The sequence below is a fragment of the Cheilinus undulatus genome, linkage group 5 (assembly GCF_018320785.1).
Source record: "Cheilinus undulatus linkage group 5, ASM1832078v1, whole genome shotgun sequence".
Classification (NCBI taxonomy): domain Eukaryota; kingdom Metazoa; phylum Chordata; class Actinopteri; order Labriformes; family Labridae; genus Cheilinus; species Cheilinus undulatus.
Window position 1 is genome coordinate 28834751 of NC_054869.1, and position 15867 is coordinate 28850617.

Genomic DNA, 15867 nt, shown 5'->3' on the forward strand with positions numbered 1-15867 from the left:
CTCAGGTTTATTTACTGTGTTGCAGTTTGGACCACAGATAGAACAAAATTTATGACTGAACAAAGGGGGACACAAAAAAATATTTAAACGTGTTTGTTTTTGTCAGGCATGTCATTACAGATCCCTGGGATAACATGCCTGCATACATTTTATTTATGTGTAAGTATCATGATTGTTTTCTAGAGATCATGATAAATTAAGTCATCATCATGGGAAAAACAGCATTGTCAGTTTAAGGAGAACACATAAATACAGTCAAAATCTTGAGTAAAAAAAACTATTAATTATTCTTTATCACGGAAAAACTGAGTGAAATATTAACATGTCTGTTGAAGCCATAAGACATGCCACATTTTTTTTCAATTACACATTAGTGACCAACTTTTGGGTCCTGACTTACCAGACGACCAACTCTTTCCAAGAAGACAAGACAAGCTAAAAATAGATCTTTTGTGGTCAAAATATCAGACGAAAAGTCAATTCAATTTCATCAAGTTAACTAAAACAAGAGTAAAATATTTGTGTGTGAATGATTCCTCAATGGTGGATAGCTTGGTGTTATACAGTGCTGACTTCGGCACAGGAGATCAAAACCTGGGGGTTCAAATCCAGGTCAGAGCACAATCAATATCCAGTGTGGGCCTTTGGGCAAGGTCCTTAATGCCATGAACAGTACATCTCTCAAATGTGTGTCGCTTTGCACAAAAGCGTGTGCTGAATGACATTGTAACTGTTGGACATTCAGTATGCATGACTGTTTCTTTTACTGCGCATATATGGTATGCCACTATTTTCATCAGGAGATTTTAAATAAATTAAAGTATTGATTGTTCATTGGTATGAATGTTTTACATTTATATTTATCTTAAAATATTGCCAAAATTATTTCAAAGAAAAATGTTTTGACTAAAGTATGTACTAAAATGTTGGGACTTTTAAACTGGGACAAACTAAACTAAAATGTTTTTGAGTCTTTGTTGACTGAAATGAAAAATGTTAAAAATTACTAAAATGTGACTAAAACTAAAGTGCATTTAAATCAAAAGACTAAGAGTGAATTCAAACTTGCAGGCAGAATCAGTTCTATTGAGAACCACCGACCTAAACAATCAACAGTTGTTTAGTAAATGAACAGTACAGGTTATTCTTTCCATTTAACCTCTATAATATTTATCAATAAAATGGCTTTCCTTGTCTTACTCTTTGTGATAATGTTTGACAAATTCAGATATGTAAATAAAATCAGTATTTTTGTACTGAATAAAACATTTTAAGAATTTTTTTATACCTCTCTGTTTCTTTACGTGCTGAATTTGTGCGTGTCCCCACTTTCACAGTGAAGTTTCACGAGGTGGGTTGAATGCACAGATTTACAACAAGAGCGCTGATGTAGACACTTTTTTCCGCTGTTGTAGTCACATGAACTACAAAACATGTACAGCACACGTCATACTTCGTCATCATTAGTGGACGAAGCATGCTGCTGTAAGGGTTTAAATAGACAGGGTCGTGGCGTGAGTACATACATGTAAGCCCCGCAATCATGGCCTCGGACGATATTCTTAAGGTGAGTTGACCACCTTGCATGGGGATTGCAGATGTTCAATTGCATTTATCACTGCTTGAAAGTATACGTGTCTGATGATTGATGTATAGTTTCTGTGGGTAATCAAAGAGGTTTTGTTGTTGTTGTTTAGGTGTCTTCCCTGAGGGGAAAAGTGACCCTCATCACTGGAGCCAGCTCAGGTATTGGAGCAGGCACGAGCATCCTGTTCGCCAAACTGGGAGCTCTGCTGGCTCTGAATGGCCGCGACTTGGAAAACCTCCACAGAGTGGCCAAACAGTGTACCGAGTGTGGAGGTATCGAGGTAAAAACTCTGATCAGGACACTATGTGACTAAGATCACGTTTAGTGACATCGTGCCAAAGTTTATACAAACGTTCTAGTAGACAACTTATTAAAATTATCAGCATCATTACTGAATTCATTTTAGTCTGTTTTTTTATGGGGTTTAGCGTGGCACGTTTCTATTGCTGCACTTAAGACTCCACATAGACTATGTTAAAAGGGGATATAACTTTAAAAGTAGTGTTATTACACCAGCTATTACAATAGTACGCCTCAGTTCAGTTTGGTATAAGAGAAAAACACAACAGCTTGAGCGAAAACTCATTAAAATTTGTAGATTTATAATGAGTATCTGCAGCAGGGATATGCCTGTAAATGTTCTATTACATGTTGATGAAATAAAGTCTGGCCACTTTACAGTGGAATACATGTTGAGTACATACACTACTTGATTTGAAGATGTGCTTATAGTCTTTATAGTCTCAATAATGTTGCCTGTAGCAAGGTGATTTGTTCATTGAAAACGTCTTCCCTCCCTCATCCTTGCAAAAATGCCTTTAAAGCAGACCATCAATAAACAAGCCCCTCTGTGTTTAGCCCCTGCTTGTTCCCGGAGACCTTACTGATGAGGAGATGGTCAGGAAGACAGTGGAGAAAACCATCTCTCACTTTGGCCGTCTGGATGTCTTGGTGAACAGCGCTGGCATCCTGGCCATGGGCAGCATCGAGACAACAGACCTGACTCAGTTTGACAAGGTCATGAACATCAATGTCAGGTATGAAGACATACTAGTGCATAATCTGTAGTGGTACGCTGTTCTGAAGCTGGGGTATGCCTCATGCAATAGTTATTAAATGTAGTGTATTTTAGGTAAAGCCATGTAAGGATGAAGGATGAATTAACAAAGACAGGGATGTAATGGTATCTCAATGTAATTAAAGACCAATTTTCTGGTTCACGTGTAAGATTTGACCACTGTCACTTTTTATTTACAGTAAGACAAGAAATGCATTGTTTGACAGATTACACAAAGAAAAATAAGGACATAGACAATTTTCATTTTTAGTGTCATAAATTTGAATAAAACAATTATAAATTTAATATCAGGACTTTAAAAACGTTCTAAAAAATTTTGATAAAATTATTTAGTGAGCTGTAATGTGATTTAAGGTGTCACAAGTGGAGCATATCATGTCTGTAATTAGGACTTAAGAAAGAACATTTTGATGTATTTTTAAGTTACAGTAAAAAACAAAAAAATCAGTTGTGTTAATATTTCATGTATAAAAAATGTACTGAGGGGCATAATGAAAGACTTTTCTAGGCGGTGTTTTGCATGAATCTCAGTTTCTTTGTGTATACATGCTACAGTAGCTATAGGTTATTCAGCTGATGTCACAGTACTGAACACTGTCAGCACATTCCACTTCAGAGGTGTAATGTATGTTGAACTCAGCTATACATTTCACTAAAGAGCCTACCAGGCTGCGCGGTCAGCAGTTCACAGCAAGTAAGGCTCAATGGCATTATTCGCCATTCAACCAGTACAAACACATGGCTACAGGAATGCCTTTGTCATGCTGGGTATAGTATGTGATTTACTGAATTGCTTTAAAAGACTGCTGAATGCTGTTGCTTGTACTTCTTCTAAAGCGTACAGTTTAGGATCATTTTTAGTCATCTTGGTTGCTAACATTTCTGTCATTTTCCAGGTCTGTATACCAGCTGACTCAGCTCTGTGTGCCTCACCTGATTAAGACCAAAGGCTCCATTGTCAATGTATCCAGTGTAAATGGACAAAGAGCAGTAAGTGTGAAGCAGTTGGACATAGATGTTTCTGTACATTGAAGTGTGCTGCTGTTATCACTGTTGTCCTTTCTTTGCAGTTCCCTGGTGTGCTGGCATACTGCATGTCCAAGTCTGCCATTGACCAGTTCACACGTTGTATAGCACTTGGTGGGTGAGAAATAGTTTCTTACACACTGTGCATTAGCCTTTATAGTTTCCCAGAATAAATAAATTACTTTGTTGTTTTTTTTTTAACAGAGCTGGCATGTAAGCAGATCAGGGTGAACTCCGTCTGGTAGGTGATTTAGTATGGGTATATTTGACCTAAAGACAAACATTTCAGCAAGACTGACTCTGATTGTTTTTGATGAAAGTTACCATGATGCACTTAGTTTTGTATCTCTTTACATGCTGCATCTCTTCAGCCCTGGTGTGATCATCACAGACGTCCACAAGAGAGCTGGACTAGATGAGGATCAGTACGCTCAGGTACCACGTCAAGTCTCCAGAAGTGATTTCTTCCCTCAGGGATGTTGTGATAGAGTGCTGGCATCTGTCACAGAAGAAAATAATAGTGTTTAAAGAGATCAGTGCAAAAAAGCTTCATTTTTAGTAATTTTTTTTAATCATGCATTCAAGATATGGATCTTCATTCTTCTAATGTTTTTTTCCCTTACAGTTCCTTGACAAGTGTAGGCAGACCCATGCCCTCGGCCGACCAGGGGAGGTGGAGGAAGTGGCCAATAGCATCGCCTTCCTGGCATCTGATGCTGCCAGCTTCATTACAGGAGTAAACCTCCCAATCGATGGGGGTCGCCATGCTATGTGCCCAAGATAAGATCATGTATATGATATGATCCAGCAGTCCTCTAATAAACTGCTTTCAAACTCTGAAATGTGCCTGTGTTTTTTGTCAAATGTGCTGCATTTAAAAGTGTCTTTATTGTCACTAAAACTGCTCAGAGGGGAACATATGATGGAAAAAACAAGGTATTAGTTCAAAGACACAAATTGACTCTGTTAGCAGTGGTAAAAGCTGTCAGGATTAGACAGTCTTTTGTGTAAATTTCTAAAAAGGAGCTAAAATGCACTGCCACGAGACAGCAGTTTAAATACAATTACATTTCCTTGCTTTGCTGTGAAGCTGGGATGGAAAAGAAAAGAGAGCTGTGTATGAACAAAAGGTTTCAGACTTTTTATTGAATTATCTGGAAAGTCAATAGACTTCATTTACGCAGCATAAAATGTCTGTACACACCAAACAACTTTGAGTACATGTTCTATGGTAGTTTATTGTTCTGTATTGTATGAAATCCTCTGAGTTTAGTGATTGGTGGAACCAACCATTGCTGCACCTTTGAATAATAATCAATAGACAGTAAAAGACATGGGATGGTAACGTCCTAAAATACCACTGATTGTATAAACAGGTTAACTGTAATAACATATACAGACTGGAGGGTTCTTAAAGCTTATGAGATGTGATCAAACTGTTGTTAATAGCTGGTTTGAACTTGAAAGCTAATCAGAATTTAAATAAAATTTAAATAGAATCCACTGTAAATAAAAGGTTGCATACCTAAACATTTACATTAAGAGAGATAAAATTTTTAATTTAGTGTCACAATCTTTCATACGGTACAGAGAATAGAGAAAAAGCTACAATTCTACCTTCAAAATATAATTTAATGGGTTTAGCCAGCATTTGTATCTTCTATTTTACAATCTTCCCTTTTTAAAGATGTAGCTTTTGCCTAGCGCTGACAAAGAGTTTATAACACGATTTTTACATGTTGCAGCACCGGTTGTCACCTCTGTGTCATCCAAAATGACATAAAGTCTCGTTTACTATGAGATGAGAGGTGCAGGACGAGGTAGCTTCTGGACACATGGAAAGCACCACACAGCAGACGTTTGTGTGAAAACACTAACTGTACATACATGAGTTTCCTCTCTCTCCTGTGTAGTTATCAGAGGCTCAAAAACACGTACCTGGACATATGACAGTGCACCTGTGTGTCTGAGGCACACTGTATACCTGAATGAGTGATGAGTTATGATACCGTTTGTTCCTATGATAACTATTGCACCTTATATTACAATATACAGCACATATACATGTATAAATAAAATAGGAACATTACATCTGCAGATGGAACTGTTCCATGTTTCTGTACAGGTCTCTTTCCAAAAACATTTTTTGCATAACCGTGCATCAGACCTTGAAGAAAATAAGGTACAACATGGTCCAAGACATGATGTCCCTCCATATGGAGCCTTCAGGGCTTGTATAACATAGACAAGTCTCTGAAAAAGAAGCTTATTTTTGTTTTCCATAGGCTGATTAGAGTTCAAAGTCTTTTATCTCTGCATTTTCCACTGGGATGCCCCTCTCTGCTACCCCCTCCTGTTCCTGCAGTCCAAGCATATTTTGTGGGGAGCAAATAGAGAGGGGGGGTCATTTGTTCTGGAAACCACAGAAGCATGAGTCTCCCCCAGTGTCTGCCCTCCAACATGCAGTCACTCCTCTGAGGAGTATTTCCTCGCAGCTACCCGCAGGCTTTTATAAGAAGCACACAGGTCCGACCTCGAGGTGAAAGCTCGCTCCTGGTTCTGTGGTGGGGAGGTTGTATACATCTACTATGGGGAGCAAATTTGGGTCCTGGGTCTGGAAAAAGAAGTGGGTCTGATGCCAGCGGCCATCTTTGATCTGAAAGACAAGGTTGTATGATGTCACGTTATGTGATTTTTGAAACAACAACATCGCAGATTGGGGTTTTGGCTTAAGCTAAAAGGAAGTGAATGAAAAGGAAGTTAATCTGTTCACTAGAAAAAAAATTGCAGCTTAACATTTTGAAAATTCTATACCATTCTGCTGTTTCAGAAACAATTCTCCATTTAGCCTGAATAATCCCTAGACATCTTTGTCTGATTTCACTGTTTTTTAAAAACTACTTTCAGCCAAAAAATGTAGACAATCAGGTCTGTGGATTAGTGAAAAGGACAGGGACACTGCCATGTGCACGTCACACAAGATTCTTTTAACTGACAGTGGATTGGGTTGTGGGTGGATATATATCACAAACAGATGTCTAAAAACTGCTCAAATAAAGCTAAAACTATCATCGAAACCAGAACCACAAGAGTAAGTAAGAACAAATGTTGCAACATTTGTTTAAGCCTAGCATGCTGACAGACTAGCAGAGAAGAGGGGAAAACTGCTCCAGGACAAAGTTTACCTATATGCTCTATTTCCTTTTTTGTTTCTTCTGTTGTCTTGTTGTTTTTGTTTTCATAAAGTCTATAGGCCGAATTGAGAAAACTTCATGCGTAAAACACCCTGCAAGACCAACACTTGTTGCTTTGAACAACTTTAATAAATTAAGAGTACTTTTTTTTATAGTTCAATAGAAACTAGGTGGCTGATTTTTTTTACTTGCACAGTATAGAGAATCACCCTTTATTTTAAGCAGTAACCTCCAGTGTTGAAAAACTTAAGCCATTGTTCATGTTCCAAAAACTGCAGTTCCTTAAGTGTCCACTTGAGGCTTAGTCCAAAAGCTTTGGAAGTCTGATTGACATCAGTGTTAAAATACCCATATGACAGCAGATATAATAAACATGTTAACCCAATTTGAGAAATGTCTGAAAATCTCATAACTATCATTTCAAATTCTGTATTGAGGGGTAATTTTTATACATCTCACTAGTGGTGTAAAGATTAATCCGTTATGGATCAGTTAACTGATCTTGACGTCAAAAGTCTGAGTGCATTAATCAGTAGAGTCCAGGATCAGTAAAAATTAAGCATGAATCGGTCTTTGGACCGGTTTTAACATTAGAGATTGATTCACTGAGCCTCTGCAGCTTGTTATCATAGCCCATGCCCATGCTTTGGTTCAGCGTCTGTAATCTCAAGCGACCTGTGGTGACCTTTTACCTGTAACGAGAGTTACGTTAGCTGCAGGTGCTCTCTAGGTAGCCAGATGTGTTTCAACGGTCATTGCCGAAACGTCTTTCATTTACAGTTCTGCATCAAGAAGTTATCTTTATTCCATAATCAGATTGTACTGACTCGAAAAGGACCGAATTGAATCGTATCAAATCAAATCGTTCTGTATTTTAATGAATCTTTAGTGAATCGAATCGTAGTCTGTGAACCGAGATTCGAATCGAATTGTCTTGAGAGGGAGAGATCCACACCCTGACATCTCACCCATTTTGATTAAACTGATGTTAATAGTTTTACATACATCTGCATAACTAAAGGCAGGTTGGCCGACTGTCTGGAGGTTTAAAGGCCTGAGCTTCAAATCTTTGCCTGTTTCTAGTTTGACCAAACAAACTGATATAGCATTTACATACTTTTAACTGTGACTGTTGGGCTTCAAAACTCTGCTCCAGAGACCAATGGGTTTGCTTTTTAAGATGGTGTGTGGTTTCAGTCTGTATGCTAAGCTTAGCCAACTCTACCTTGCAGTCTTCTCAGAGCTTAAAGGTTCCCTGTGTAGGCACAGAAATATTAACCTATTTCTTCACTTAAAAAAAAGCTTTACAGGCTTTAGTTTGTGTGGTCTGAAGTTAACTCTAAAGTTAAAAATAGGATGCATTTCTAGAATTTCCAACAATGTTTATCTACAACTTTAAGGATGGATCATTTCGGACTGAAGGGTGTGCTTTAAGGCAATGGTTCTCAAGTGGTCTTGTCTCAGGATAACTCCTGATTAAGCAATCATGACCCAAATTTCTGTTATATATTTAATTTCAACCAGATTTATTTAATGAAACAGAGTGCTGTTTGGACCTCACAGTACAGAAAGTGAAAAACCAAAGACTGACAGAAAAACCCCAAAGTTTCTGGAAAAGTATTATAGAAGATTCATTGAAGTTTCTGATATACATTCAAGATCAAATTTCTACAAGTTTTCAGGAAGGTTTCCAAAAATTCCATGATGATTCCAGTGAAAAATTCCTGAAATATTTCTCGAAACCTCCAGGAAAAGACTGCTGAAAGGTTCTATGAAAAGGCTAAATAGTTCCAGCTGAAAATTCCAAAAGGGACATTTGAAAATTCTAAAGATTTACGGGTAAATTCCTGGAGAATGTTACCAAAAAATTCTGGGAAAATGCCCACAAATACTCCCAAAAATTGAGTAGAATTACTTTAAGTTTCCAAAAAAGTTTATAGGGTATATCCCAAAAAGATTTCAGGTAGAAAATTCCTGAATTATTCAGAAAAAATGTCTGTCCAGCACTGTTTTTGTTTCCTTTCTGCCATCAAAAACCTAAACTACAGAAAAAAATGAAAAGTGCTTTCGAGACTTTTTTACAATTTTCTTTTTTCTGGCACACATTTGTAACCCACTGGAAACAGCTCCGCGACCCACTTATGGGTCGCAACCCACCACTTGAGAACCACTGCTTTAAAACACTTCTTGAATCCATGCTATGAGAATGAAAAGGCATACCCAGCAGTCATCTGTGGTTATCAGCGGCTCCAGGAGGTCCCCAGCCTGAATCTTCTCTCCAGTCCAGGCCTTGAAGCTCACAGCTCTGGATGAAGGCTGCAAGGAGGGTCCTGCTGCCCACACGGGGGTGTTGAGGCAGTGAACAGTGATATGCTGCACAGCCTCAGTGCTCAAAAGATGGATGAAGTTCATCTGGATACGACCCACTCCTGTTTCCAACTATAAAGACAAATTGCATGTTTCTCAAATTATCACTATTTAGAAAATGAGCTTGTTTTAATGACTCTGATTGTTCACCCCCATTCTAGACGTGAACTTTTACAATTGAACTCAGATGTCTGCAAGTATACATCTCCTCATTTTGATTGCAGGAAATGGCAGTTGATAACAGACTTTCAGTCTGTTATTCATTACGATAACCTCCATCTGCATCACATATTGCCTCTTTAAATAATCCTCCTCTTATTTCATTTTCAGTCTAAAGTCTCAAGAGAGTCAGTTGCCAGCTGAGAATGCTTTTAAATGTGACTTTAAACAGAACTTAATGGGACACCATAAGATCAACTGCAAGCTTTAGTCATTAAAAGACAGCTAAAGTTCATGTAAAGTGCCAAAAAGGATGAGCTTTGCACCTAAATTTATAACATAAACCGGTTAAACTGAGACTTTTTTGTTTCTTCAGAAATCCAGTCCAAAGAAAACATGATGGGAACATTATCCCACACGTATAAGCAATCATGGATTTGATTTTAATCCACTGTCTGCATTATAAGCTCCTTCAATCAATCAGTCTATTTTTACTTGTACAGCACCAATTCATAACAAATGTTGTCCCAAGATATGATACAAATAGGGCAGGTCTAGAATAAGCAAACTTGAATGTATTTTTGTATTTGAAGTACATTTCACTGGTAGTTTTGCCTAGCAAGTGTCTAAATATACAAAGCATACCTTGGACACTGTGATAGGTTTCAGGCATGTCTGTCCTCCTGCAGTGAAGTTGCACATCACCTCCAAAGTGTCAGCAGCACAGCCGAGGTTTGGGTCAATCCAGTAAGTACCTGTTAGTAAGGAAATAGCTCTTACTTCATTAAAAAAAAGAATGAATACTTTTACAGTCATCACAGTAAGTAGTTAGATTTATTCTTCCCTACCGTCATGCATCCTCTGTTCACAGTTGTAGAGGTCTCTGCAGATTCGTGCAGGGTTGTCTCGGGTTCCCAGTGGGTTTTTTAGACTCTGGATCAGAATGCTGAGGTGCTGCAAGGTCTTGAAGATCTCAGTGCCCTGGTCTAACATAGGCAGGTCCATGCTCTGAATGAAAACGTCACATTTTACATTCTCATTAGCTTAGATGAAAAGGTTTTTTTTTTTACTTATTCCATTTGTATTCTACCTGGTCCTAGTTTATTCAGACTCAGTGAAATGAACAATAATCCCCAGAATCTAAACAATAAATATTGAACTCATCAAACTAACCTCTGGCCTGAGTGCTGCATGAGAATCAATGATGACTTTGAAGGCAACACCAAGAGCCTCATTTTGCTGCCAAAGAAGAATGTTGGACAAGAAATATACTACAGGCATTGCTGTGTTTTGCTTTTCATTTTGTTTCAGAAATTATGAGTTTCATTGAAAAATTAAGAAAAATGTACTTACAAGTGAAAGGGTGCTGGACAGACCCTGAAACCAAAGACAGAAGCATGAGCATACTGTATACAGTTCGTGTACTAACACCTAATCACACTGTTGGTCGTTGGGTTCTTCCATTGTCACTCAATATGCAGATACACACAGAAACAATAATGACTGCACAGGAAATGAGGCATGAATGCACAGGAAATGAGGCGTATCAGATAGAGAAGCGCCGCCAGCTAACAGCTTTTTCTCTACAGATCGCTGCAGAAAACAAGCATGTCTCTAACAAGTTAGCTTATACTTTTGATAATACATCTCATATGCTGACAGCGAGGGAGGAAATGAACAAGAAAGTTCTTTTGGGGATTTTCGGGCCTTCAGGTCATCAGATCCACCAAGAGATATGACAGATTTAAGGTTTAACACTAAGTCTGGGTTTAAAATTTGCCAAGGTGATGACAGAATTAATCTCTGATTAATGTAATTTGCTCATTCTAAGAGTTTTGTTAGACAAATTTCTCAATCATGTCTGACTCATGAGCATAATGTTTCATTCTTATAGTGTACTATGTAAAAACATGGAGGACATTACAGCATTCCAAAAGTGAAGCCTTCATGGCTGCTTGGGACTTGGGCCTTTTTCATGTTGTGTCCTGCCCACCACTGGTGATGATGACAAGGTGTAACAATGGGTGTTAATGGGACTTCTGAGGTTTTCCAGCATCCCTCAAGTGGACATTTCAGGAACTGCATTCATTTTAACTTCCAGCTGGCTTAATTTCTGTGACCCCAGAGGTTACTGCCCGGTCCAAACTAGCATCCAACTCAACTCTAAATGTTAAGAAAATCCATAAAACCTCAAAGGTAATTCTCGTTCAGGATTTGTTTTAACTTTGGACACCATAAGGTGCTGATGTCAGAATTAAAACACTTTTTACATGAGTACAATATATAAAAATGGGAGTACTCACTGGGGGTCCAGGTGGTCCATGAGGGCCTGGAGAGCCCTGAAAAATTTAATTGCTGCATTAGGCTTCACATTATTTAGAAGTTGGCCTTTATAGAAGATGATAAAGTAGTTAATTCATCTATTCTATTGCTGAGCAGAGCACAGGCCCGCACAAAGAATAATGATTAAGCTACAGAAGTGAATAATTACTTACCCTTGGTCCTTGTAACCCCTGTTGGAGATGAAAGAAAAAGAAATCAATATTCATAAGTGGACAATCCCACAATGAAAGCAGACTAGATATTATTCCATCATGCAAGAGCAACACCCCCTTTGTGCTAACATTTCAATAGACATTCTTTATCTACTGTATGTGAAAAGCATTCCTGCCTCCTTTCAAGCCTACACACCTCCACAGCCAATCCTATTTCCATGCAGCAAACCTATACATGAATGTTGGCATTTTTGGAGTGAATTGTGAATTATGCCAGTGAATGGGGGCTCAACAAACCTCCTAAAAAGCTTGAGATGAGCATGCAGGCAACATTTATCAACCTGACAGGAATTCCACAGCAGCTAAGTGTCAGTGTGAGTGTAACAACAAACAGCAGAGGACAATAGGAAATGAAAAGCACTGAGGGCAAAAGAGGCTGAGCGGTGTGCTGTCTCCATACTAAGTATCCTATTCTGTGCTCACAGTACAGACAGAAAAGGATTCATCAAAAACACCACGCCACGCACCGTCTCTCCTCGACTTCCTTTGTCACCCTGGGGTCCCTGATGGAAAGAGAAGAGACAGAGGATCACTCCATCACTGCCAGAAAGCACAGAGAAGTCACATAAAGCTGGGCAGATAGGATGAGATATGAGGTACATACTGGGTGACCGCTGGGGCCGATGATGCCGACGGGGCCCACAGTTCCCTCCATTCCCTAGGAAAAGGAGGCATGCTTGTGAAAGAGGACACATATGATGGAGTATCTGATGGAGATGTGCTTATTTTTCAAGTGAAGTGTGCACTTTGCCAGAGTTCAGTGCACTTCTATTAGCTGGAGTTGTTGAAAAACTACCATTTATCTTCATCTTACCCTCAAACCACGTGGTCCTCTAGGTCCCTGTATCCCTGCTGGGCCAATGTCTCCCATAGGTCCCTATAGAATTACATATATTTATTTCAACAATAGTGTATAAGGGAAGGTTAGATTAAGATGAAGACATTATGTGCTCAGCAAATTTCAAATATCTTTATTCAGTGTTAAAATGGCAAGGTACTGTATTCAAGTGCAGTTCCTCTAATGGGGATAAGGCTTAAGAAAACTAATTCCCTTTATTAGGTTGCTGTATGCTTTGACTACTCATTTGACCTTGAGGTTTTAAACTTGAACAACTAAAGTGTAATCGATTGATCAGCAAGACCAAGTGGGCTTGTGTCATATTCAACAGCAGTGTGTATCAATAAACACAGGCCACTAATAACTATTCATGCCACATTATTTGTCAATGGCTGATGTTAAACCAAAGCATCGGTGCATCCTTGGAGTAGACACTTGCCAGTACTAACATCAGCATATGAAAGTGTATGAAAGAAGTTACTTCACACTTGAGGACATTCGACATATCCTCTATCATCAGACTGATGTGATTGGGGGTGAATGAGTTAATGTGGCATTTAAGTAAAAATGGTTTGAGTGATCAAAATAATAAACATTCAAGTTCAAGTCTTTTCACCATTAACACACATAATCAAAGCATGCTTTGAAGTATGTGTGGATTTAAGACAAAGGTGTAGATTTCATATAAAAGAGCCTAGTTTGTTGAAGCTGTGTAAACTTAAAAAAAAAAAGACTTAGCATCATTGTTTGTTTATCAGAGTTTTCTTTTTCACATCTCTGTTACAATTCAACATGTAATTCTCTTTGTTCAAATACTGGCAGTCAAGCGATTTTGCTGAATTATTTGAAATAACTCCATAAAAAAGGAGATTACAACTGATCAAGGCAATAGTTGTGAAGAATGGGGAAGCCTGAGAGGACTTCACATAATTACAACGCTATCCATGTGATTCATGAGCTGATTATCGAAATCTAAAAAACAAAATCATGATAGCTTTATCTCAGGCCACACTGAGAGATAGTCTTTTTCATGTTTCTGGAAACACTGGAGACAATGTTTTTACACTCTTTATCATAGCACTTGTAACTATGATGAGTTTTATTCCTGGCCGTGATTTCACCCATGCCAGCATGCTTCTGTTTTTTCTTTTTTTATTATATGTAGGGTGTCTTGATGTTTGCTCCTGTGTCGGAAATAAAGAATACTGTAAAAATTAAGTATTATAAAACCAGGCAGCGATATTTAAGGTTTATTTCTGCCTTTTTATCTGTAGACTTAGCCCTCATTAACCTCACTAATTGTTGATGATGTAGAGCAATTACAAACCCTACTGAACATAAACACAAAGATGATAAGCTTCACACTCTAGTTCAACTCCCACAGTAGTTGAATATCCAGTATCTCTCTGTGGTTTTGAAATTAAAGGGTGAGATTTAGTTAAATCCTACTGTTTCTTCAGCTGGCAATAATCTATAGTGGAGCAGGGCTAGAAGTAAAGCAGGCTTATGTTGGCAGATGCCATCCTGAGGCATGTTACAGTAATAACTTAAAGCTTTCATTTCCATTTTTATTGAGTATGATTTAATGTACCTGCAGACTTCTTTTGACGATAAAACCACACAAGGTACTTAAAAAAATGGTGAGTAAATCCAGAAATTATTATTTTAAAAACTATTTTAATGTCTCATAATTTTGTCACAATGCTGATAAAAATTCTTACCTTTGGTCCAAACATACCCAACACCCCTGGAAATCCTTGTTCGCCAAGATCCCCCTGGTACACAAGCGAGAGGATAAAGTGCGGTTATCTTTGCCATAAGTTGTCATATAAAGGAACTTTAATGAAATATTTTTGAGAAATCAGTGCTCACTGGTTGCCCTTGAGGCCCAAGATCTCCTTGTTTTCCTGGTAGTCCCAGCCCACCAACAGATCCTCTTTTTCCTGATGCACCTGATTGTCCTGGATGACCCCTCTCACCCTGGAAGTGAACAAGCACACATGTTACATGTACATCCATATCGGCTGATAATCTCTGAGCAGACTCGTTGGCAAACAATACAAGCTGCATGTGCAGAAAGAAGCTTGTGATCCCTCACTGGCCTCCCACTCTGCATTTGTTAGGCCAGCAGCACAGCAGGAACTGCATTTGGCTCATAACTGAAAAAAATTGAGGCTTTTTTTTCCTACATGACTTTAATCAGTATTAAAAATTCATAAATCCAAAATACAGTACAGCCAAACTAAATATTGACAATATTTCTGTGTGTAAATCAGCAATGTAATGCCAGATCATAATATATCAATATCCCCTAACCATAGGCATTGAGAAGCTAATTACATAATACCACAGTGCCAGTAATAAAGCCTTGCAGTATTTCACAGAAATGCTTATTAAATTTGAATGTATTAACAGCAAGGCCACCATGCTAATCGAGGCTTTGCCAGCTCATTTAAATTTTTTACTTCCAACTGACTGCTGTGAATATGAGGTCTTTAGAAACATTTAAGGTTTGGCCCTTGATACAAGAAAACATGCCAGATATAAAAGCAGCATTAAGGTGCTTAGAGAGGCTGATTATAGATTTCCACTGGCTATTGAGCTCAACAGCACCTGCCACTTTTTTGATGTCTCTGGTTCCAGTACAACCCCAATTCCAAAACAGCTGGGGCGCTGTGCAAAATGAAAATATGAACAGAATGCAATAATTGGCAAATCTCATAAACCTATATTTTAATTACAATAGAATACGAACTATACATCAGAGGTTGAAACTGAGACAATTCACCATTTAATGAAAAAGATGAGCTCATTTGAATGTGTGGCAGCAACCCATCTCAGAAGGTAGGGACAGCGCTATGCTTACTCATGTGTAGCATTGCTTCCGCTTTTAACAAAAGTCTGTAAACATCTGGGAAGTGAGGAGACCAGATGCTGGAGTTTTGGGAGAGGAATGTTGTCCCATTCTTGTCTGCCAAAAGATTCTAGCTAATCAACTGTCCTGGGTCTTCTTTATAAGATTTTTACCTCTGCCAAGGAGGTTATGTGATCAGGAGGGTTTG

At 38.4% G+C, this 15867-nt stretch overlaps 2 protein-coding genes across 4 annotated transcripts in view; one reads left to right on the forward strand and one right to left on the reverse strand.

Moving 5' to 3' along the window:
- Window positions 1-1461: 1461 nt before the first annotated feature.
- On the forward strand, window positions 1462-4534 carry zgc:101858 (uncharacterized protein LOC449555 homolog). Its single transcript, XM_041788105.1, has 8 exons — window positions 1462-1567; window positions 1698-1868; window positions 2447-2625; window positions 3563-3656; window positions 3737-3806; window positions 3897-3933; window positions 4064-4127; window positions 4318-4534. Exons 1-8 carry the CDS (start codon window positions 1544-1546, stop codon window positions 4474-4476), a joined length of 798 nt encoding a protein of 265 aa, XP_041644039.1. The 5' UTR covers window positions 1462-1543; the 3' UTR covers window positions 4477-4534.
- Window positions 4535-4818: 284 nt separating this feature from the next.
- Window positions 4819-15867, reverse strand: part of col27a1b (collagen, type XXVII, alpha 1b) — a 106291-nt gene continuing 95242 nt past the window's right edge. For all 3 annotated transcript variants that reach the window (XM_041788364.1, XM_041788362.1, XM_041788363.1), the window contains 13 exons: window positions 14678-14785; window positions 14527-14580; window positions 12782-12844; window positions 12572-12625; window positions 12435-12470; window positions 11908-11925; window positions 11716-11751; window positions 10766-10789; window positions 10586-10651; window positions 10261-10420; window positions 10058-10167; window positions 9107-9325; window positions 4819-6348 (listed from right to left, as the gene is read on the reverse strand). In XM_041788364.1, coding sequence (XP_041644298.1) covers window positions 6202-6348; window positions 9107-9325; window positions 10058-10167; window positions 10261-10420; window positions 10586-10651; window positions 10766-10789; window positions 11716-11751; window positions 11908-11925; window positions 12435-12470; window positions 12572-12625; window positions 12782-12844; window positions 14527-14580; window positions 14678-14785 — 1095 coding nt within the window. In that variant the 3' untranslated portion in view covers window positions 4819-6201. The remainder of the gene's footprint in view (window positions 6349-9106; window positions 9326-10057; window positions 10168-10260; window positions 10421-10585; window positions 10652-10765; window positions 10790-11715; window positions 11752-11907; window positions 11926-12434; window positions 12471-12571; window positions 12626-12781; window positions 12845-14526; window positions 14581-14677; window positions 14786-15867) is intronic.

Bases quoted from the DNA above. Each gene is read 5' to 3' on its own strand.
- zgc:101858 (XM_041788105.1), top strand. From the start codon at position 1,544: ATGGCCTCGGACGATATTCTTAAG. The intron at 1,869-2,446 runs GTAAAAACTCTG...CTCTGTGTTTAG, and splicing joins CCGAGTGTGGAGGTATCGAG to CCCCTGCTTGTTCCCGGAGA. The intron at 3,807-3,896 runs GTGGGTGAGAAA...TTTTTTTAACAG, and splicing joins CACACGTTGTATAGCACTTG to AGCTGGCATGTAAGCAGATC.